General features: G+C 33.0%; 1 protein-coding gene across 1 annotated transcript; it reads left to right on the top strand.

The window, feature by feature from the left end:
- Positions 1-1,036: 1,036 nt before the first annotated feature.
- Positions 1,037-2,040, top strand: LOC131608106 (uncharacterized). Its single transcript, XM_058880038.1, has one exon. The coding sequence runs from the start codon at positions 1,125-1,127 to the stop codon at positions 1,722-1,724; it is 600 nt and encodes a 199-aa protein (XP_058736021.1). The 5' UTR covers positions 1,037-1,124; the 3' UTR covers positions 1,725-2,040.
- The last annotated feature ends 5,391 nt before the right edge of the window (positions 2,041-7,431 follow it).

The raw sequence follows: 7,431 nt of genomic DNA, 5'->3' as shown, positions 1-7,431 counted from the left end.
CTATTATTGTTGAGTTTTTTTGCGGATTTGTTCACCTATTGAAGAGAAGGATTCAAATCATAAAACTCGTGATTGAGTGAAGATCGACAAATTATCAAGATTGAAGTCCATCAAAGGTTGAAGGTCAATATCTAAGTGAAGATTAAGGATAATCTTAGTGGTAGCTACCCGGAGACAAGTTCAACCAAGAAACAAGGAAGAAGATAGATTGAATTGTTATAGTTTATCTTTTGTTTCAGTGAATTATTGTAACACGAACTAACTCAAATATCATAGTAGAAGATACAAAATTTCAATGGATCACCCTAAGAGACTGGATTAGGTGCGTGTGAGGACGATAGCACATACCACAATACAAACAACACCAAAAACTAAGTCTTATCCTATTAAGTAGAGTTAACTACATGGATCAACTTGCTGTCATAATATTCTATTTAGGACCGTGTCTTTATCCAAATCATTAATCTTAAATCTTTTTAATAACTTCTCTTATGGTCTTTCTAGGTCCTCCTCGCCCTTTAATTGTTTAACTTCTCTCTATCTTGGTCTATTCTCCTAACTATATAAATATAAATGGCTTAGAATAGTTAGAGGTTGTTACAGTTGCATGAGCAGGTCCTAATCCAATTCAACACACAAAAATTAATTGATCCTACATTAAAATAACAAACAGAAAGTTGTGTAAATTATTTTGTCCAGCTTCTTTTTTTTATATAATTTACTAGTATAGTGGAACGTCCCAAATAGTTGAAATGGAATTAAACAATTGCACCAGAAACCATTGGTGGATGGATGCATAGTCTCTAGCACACTGATATTTGAAATAAACCTTCGTTTTCTCTTTATAATAATAAACAGAAGAATCTACCTATTATTCTGTTGTTTTCTCTTTATATCACTTGTTGTCACAAAAATCCAACGTTTGTACATTTTTCAAACCAAATCCCCAACGGTCCAATTTCACGTGAACGCCGCTAAGAATAAACAAAACCATGACAGGACAGTAACTAACGTGCAATGACACGATGACGACAAGGTTTTTGTCATACACAAGAGATTTCAAACTTACAATATAAACACACTATTTTAGGTAACAAATTAAAACAACACTGAAATTTATCAAAATGGGGAATTGTTCTTTCAAGGATACAACTGGAGAATGCCATCACTCTATCCGAATTCTAACCGACACCGGTACTATTTTACAGTTCAAAGGTCCTAAAACAGTTGCACAAATCCTCGACAGTTACCGCGGTTATGGTGTCTTTCGCCAAGGCCATGCGTCTTTACCGTTGCAAGAGAAAGAGAGTTTAAGCTATGGTTTTCTCTATTATCTTCTTCCACTGAAGGATGATGACCAAAAGGCTATGAGTGATGAAAGAGTAAAGAACTCGGTGCGCGTTGCAGCGTGTGATTATATGGAGAATAATGGCTCTGCTGTTGAAGTGTTGCCGTATTCAGTTAAGAATGGTGTATGGAAGGTGAAGTTGGTGATTGATACAAAACATTTAGAGGAGATTTTGTCGGAACAAGTGAATACTGGTGCATTGATTGAGAAGATGAGAATGGCTGCAACTGCATATTCTACTAGTAGTCCTACAAGGAGCAGAAGCATGAGCGCTTGGAAAGTGGGATGGAAACCAACATTGTTTGGAAAGATTACGAAAAGTGCTGTTGTTGCTGCTGCTGCAGAAGGATCAATTTTGGATTTGGACTCTTGTTAAGAAAAGGATATCTGGTTTATGTTTATGATTTCAAGAATGAGATTATGATAATGTTGAATTGTAAGTGTTAGGTTTTCCCTAACTATAAGGTCCATAGAGGACTTGATTAAATATGTTTAGAAATTCTAGGAATATATTTGGATGACTAGTCCAAATATTGGTCATATATGCAATTAATGTAAGTGTTATTGAACACTTTCAAGTGTGACTGTAATTCTTAATTTTTTGTTGTGAACGACTCATAAAACTAAATGGCCTAATCATTGATGTTAGAACAAGAACTATTAAAAGAGTAAATAGAAACATAAATTGCAACAAGTTCCATTCAGTGTGATGACGTCTATGATTATAGAGTAGAATGTAGTTCTGAATTATGATTTGAATGAATTAAAATTGAGAAAATCAAAGCCACCTTGCAAAATTCTATTTATGTTTTTTGTTTTCGGAGATACACATTAGGAAATATTTTTTTTTTAATAAAATTTGTTTTTTTTCTGGAGGTGCATTTAAATTAGTCAACATTGAAAAAACTTCAAATTAATTAAGTTCAGGAATTCTTCCGTAGGTACATCTACGAAATGTCTAAGCGCTATAATTTTCTGTTGATGTACCTACAAAACTATCTAATATAGTTTGAATTAGTCTAACCACTCCCCCATTGTTGGTTTTCTTCTTTAACACTCACCTCCACAACCTAAAAACCCTACATCATCAATATCATTTTTCACTCCAAAACTCCAACTTTTTGGTGCAACATATCCAAGGGAACAAGAGAAGACATAATTTCAAGTAAACATTCATCTTTATTCATTGCATTGATCACATTATGCATCAAATTTCTATAAAAATAAAAATCTTACGTTCCTTCCGTAGGTGCACCTACGGAACGTGTTGAAGATGAACACGTTCTGGAGGTACATATACTGCCTTCTCAACTGGTAAAGACAAAGTGTGCTCCGAAAAATTGAAGCCTACACCGAATGACAACTCGACTACACGAGCTCCTTCTTATTGTGACTACGTCGATAAACTTTTTTCCGACTTATCAACTTCTAAACTCAAAAATCTCAAAAAAGTTCAAACAAAGGAGCTCGCATAAGCAAACCTCCTCCAACACCTATTCTACCAAAAAATTCATTCATCGAAGAGATGCCTATTCCACCGAAAATTTCATTCATCGATGAGATGCCAGTTGTTATGCACAAATACATCGAGCAGATCGTCAATATTGAGGGGGCGGTAATAGTGGTTACCGGGTCGTCTCGATTTTGCTTGGTAATGGAGAGGATAGTCATACGCTTGTGTGTCATCAACTTATCCAAGAGTTGAAGACGCATAAAGACTCGTACATGCGGTTATATGAAGAGGAAGTTAAATTTGAAGCGGTTTATGAAGCTTTTGTTCCTTGGTTGGGCGCTTACGCACTGGTATCAAAATGGATGAGATTCCCGAAAATGGGACATCTTATTGCATGTGCATATGATAGGGTGTACATTGATTTGACGAGATACGGGTTTTTGGAAACCTTTTCCCGCTACGCACCGCACCATCTATAAATCCAAATGATCGCATCATGTGTATTGGATGACTCGCAAAATCGAGGCAGTTTGTACAAGTTTACTTAAAACCGGGATGCCCCGTACCATATACATCACCGGAATGGGAGCTTCATCATACCGCAAATGCTGAGACATGGCTGGATCTTTTTGTTGATAGGATGCACGAATTTGAAAGATTAAACAACATCGAAAAGGAAACGAATGCTGAAAAGTCAAAATTGGAACTACCAATAAATTTAGTCGGCAACAGTTCTTTTGATTTGTTTTGAATTTTGAAAGTGTAATATAACTACTAATTAACATTGCAATATAATCTTTTTTTGTCAATTTATAATTCTAATGGAAGGTTAACATTGCAAAATTTAACATTGTAATATAAGAGTCGTTTTTTGTTCAAAACTATGCTATACTGTCTTGCTATATTATTCTATTCTGTTAAAAAAACTAACAGGGAAAGTTCTGTAAATGTATCTACGGAAGGTTAAAAAATTACAAACTATGGGTTTTTTCCATAGAGATACCTACAAAAACAAAATATCTACGTTCTTTCCTTGAATATACCTATAAGTTCTGTGACAGAAAATAAATGATCCATATTCACCTAGGTTTCCTATAAATTTGGGGTTTTTTGTGTTGTTTTTCACACAAACACAAAAATGTGTCAATATGATGTCAACATTTGTTGGTATGTCGTGAGTGTCTCCTACTCCGACGGCAGAACACCCGGGAGGACATTCAAACTCAACAATTACACCTCGCTTGATGATATCATTGACGAAATCCGCTATCGCCTACCTTACGGAGACAAACAAAATGTTGTGAAGCTCGAGTATCGTTCACCTTCCGTTGACAATGGAGGGAACATCGTTTACAGCAAATTTGAGCTCAAGAACCGAGAGGATGTTTTGGCGATGTGGCGAACATATTACAACTTCGAAGAGAAAATTCCGCTTGAGTTCGTAGCAACGGTGCAAAGAACGGTCGAGCAAATCTTAGAGATGTGCAAGCGTCCATCGGGCTATTGAAATGTAATATTTAATTTACAGCTGAAATGATCAATGTAATGCCGATTTTAATCTATAAATGTTGTTTTTATCATTGCAAATGTTGTTTTTATCGTTGTAAATGTTGTTTTCTGGTTTTCTATATCTAGTTTATTTCGCAGATATACATACGGACATATTCCAAGTAGAGGGGAAATTTTGGAAGCACACATGGTGCCTAAGAATCCCAAGGGGTGTAATAAGAGATTCTCTTAAAATTTAATATTATAAGCAATATATATAATACTACAATTTATATTACAAGAATACTCACAAATTGTATTTGTCTGACTATGAGTCATACTAAATAATTGAAAACCGCGTAAATTATATTGATGTGAATCATAACTATGGATGATTTGAATCATGATTAAATGAGATATTTTGAAATCGCATCTGGTTGTGTGATTCGAATCATGTAATTGTTTGATTCGAATCATGTAATTCAAATCATGTTCCAAATTAAACAAACCAAATTCAAAATTTATCACCTTAATTCAAGCCACAATTTCATTTGATTAAAATCATTATTGTAGGATCTTACTCAAATCAATTACTTAATTTTTCACCTATTTTCCTTACCTCTAACACTTATAACTAAATTCTTTTTCTAGTTCTCTCCAAAAAAAACACATACATATATATGAGTGTGAATCCACAATTCTTTCAAACCAAGAAAAACCAAAAATATTTTTAGTTACACCTTTCTCAAGTCAAACCTATAGAATTTTTTTTATAAATTGTTGATTTCATGAGTTATGTTTATGTGTTGTGTGAGATTCTTCTAATAACTAACCGATCATCTTCTACCTTGATGCAAAATCTCACTGTTGTGGTACTCAACTCTAAATATTGAATGTGAGTGGTATTTACAAGATATATTAGGAATTTAATGTTTTTTTGTGAAGCTTTTTGTGTGTATCAGATTTGAAGAACCAGTTTGCACCTATGGTGTTTAGAGACTAACTCTTATCAAGAAAAAGATTGATTTCTTCTCCAGAGGAAATTTCAATAGGGTCGAGTGAAGACCGCTGCCGACGAAGTTTGAGAGTTTTTAAAATCCTTTAGTAGAACAAAGTCTCATGCAAGGGGATTCAGGTAGGATTGAGTGAAGATTGTTGCAGACAGAATCTTGGAATATAACTTTCGGTCTATGAATGTGACTAGCTCAAGATTGAGTGAAGATCTTGTGATTTTGGAAGTTTTAGTGTTCTACTTGCAATAGAAGGAAAATGTAAATTTAGAACGGTATTTGTTTAGCATTTGCCTTGAAGTGTTTGGTGTTGTCTGTGTTTTAAGTTGTATAAAAAAATGTTTGTATTAATTCGTGAAAATAGTGGAAGACCCTGATGAATTTTCAAATGGTTCGCCATTGGAGACTAAACTAAATACTGAGGAAGAATGCACAGAGGCAATATAAATATGGTGCATAATTTCACTTTTATTATCTCTTTCAAAATCCAACATAGATTTGTATGATCTTAGGCTTCATCGCTTTTCTATAATTGCATATGGCTAGTTTTTGTTTACTTAGCCATTTTTGGGTAAGCATAAGTATGTGATAGATTTAGTCCTTCAAATCTTCTTTGTGGTGATTATAATTGTATCAACAGTTTAATGTTAGATTGATTATTAGATTAATATGATTTAATTTAGACACCTCATATAAATTGAATTTAGATGCTTGACACGAAGATTGTTTAGCTACCTTATTTTCCATATCCATTGTATTTTTATATTTTTGAGTAAATCTTGAAATCGTTCTAATTACACCTCTATTATAAAATTTTGTTGTCAAGCTTTTTGTAAAACTCTAATTTGAAAAAAAATAGATTTAAAGGAGAAACATTTATTAAACCTTCCATCTAGATCATACTACACCCATATTCTTCCCAAACAAAAGGCACCAATGAGGGGTTATAGAGAAGATAAACTCCTTTAGCGGACCAATTCACAGGTGTAATAAACCACGTCCCAGCTTCGTTGAACCTAACTAAGGTGTCTACTGTTTCGTCTGATCACATGACCCAAATGATTGCGATCCAACCAGATATAGAGTCTTCTAAAGATATAGTACCAAAGGAGCTTACACGACGCTCGATTTGGAAATTAGATAGTATTGATGTCACTACAGTGACATCAAACCAATGACGTCACTCTTTTTGTAGTTGTAATCAACATGAATGTTTTAGCATCTCTGAACCTATAATGGTCATGCCCTGAAGAATATTTGATCAGAAGAAAACTATTAGAGCATGACTCTTAGATAATATAGCAAGTAATCTTCTGACATCTATCCACCTTTGACAACTACCCAACAGAAAAGTTTCTAGATAACTAAAATCATAGAACCCCCGCTATAAAAAGCCAATTAATATGTCACATTAAAGTACACATTTTTCTAGCCTTAAACATCTTTCAATTTTTTTATCATGAATGACTTAGACGTTTGATTGTTTACATATACACATCACAACATATTCTAAATATTGGATATGAATTCTCTATAGTCATATCACATATAAGTGTATTAAAACACCATACGAACTAATATCATAGATACGATAATAGATATGTCTGGTACACTAATAAGCTTAAATCTCACATTAATGAGTTTATGCTATAGTTTCTTAATTGTTTGCTTTGATTCCATTTAATTTTTTTTGGATAGCTTTGACGCTGAATCGATTGATCGCCACATTGGTAATTATTATTTTTTCTTGAATTAATATACCTGATTATTAAAAAAAAATTAAAAGACAAAATGATAAAAAAGGACTTTTAAAATACATTAACGGTAGGTGGTAGGTGACATCGAATTTATAAATGCAATGGATTTTATATCCAAAGTATCATAATTTACCAAATTCACCTTTACTTTTTGTGAATATCATCTATTTTTGCAAGAACAATATTATTAATATCTAAAAATAAATATATTGTTCTAAAAATATATACAAAAAAATTATAAAATTGAAATTTGAATATGGCAAGTAAATAAAATAAAAAATCTAAAAAGCAAAAAAATTAATAAGAAAGAAAAACGTGACACATTATTAACATAATTAATTAAACTAAATATCACAAACATTTTTTCCTCTCTTT

The sequence above is a fragment of the Vicia villosa genome, linkage group LG5, assembly GCF_029867415.1.
Source record: "Vicia villosa cultivar HV-30 ecotype Madison, WI linkage group LG5, Vvil1.0, whole genome shotgun sequence".
Classification (NCBI taxonomy): Eukaryota; Viridiplantae; Streptophyta; class Magnoliopsida; order Fabales; family Fabaceae; genus Vicia; species Vicia villosa.
The sequence above is the reverse complement of the archived record's forward strand: the minus strand, read 5'-3'. Positions and strand labels throughout refer to the sequence as shown.

What these genes read in the sequence shown, in the direction of transcription:
- LOC131608106 (XM_058880038.1), top strand. Translation starts at nt 1,125, where the DNA reads ATGGGGAATTGTTCTTTCAAGGATACAACTGGAGAATGCCATCACTCT.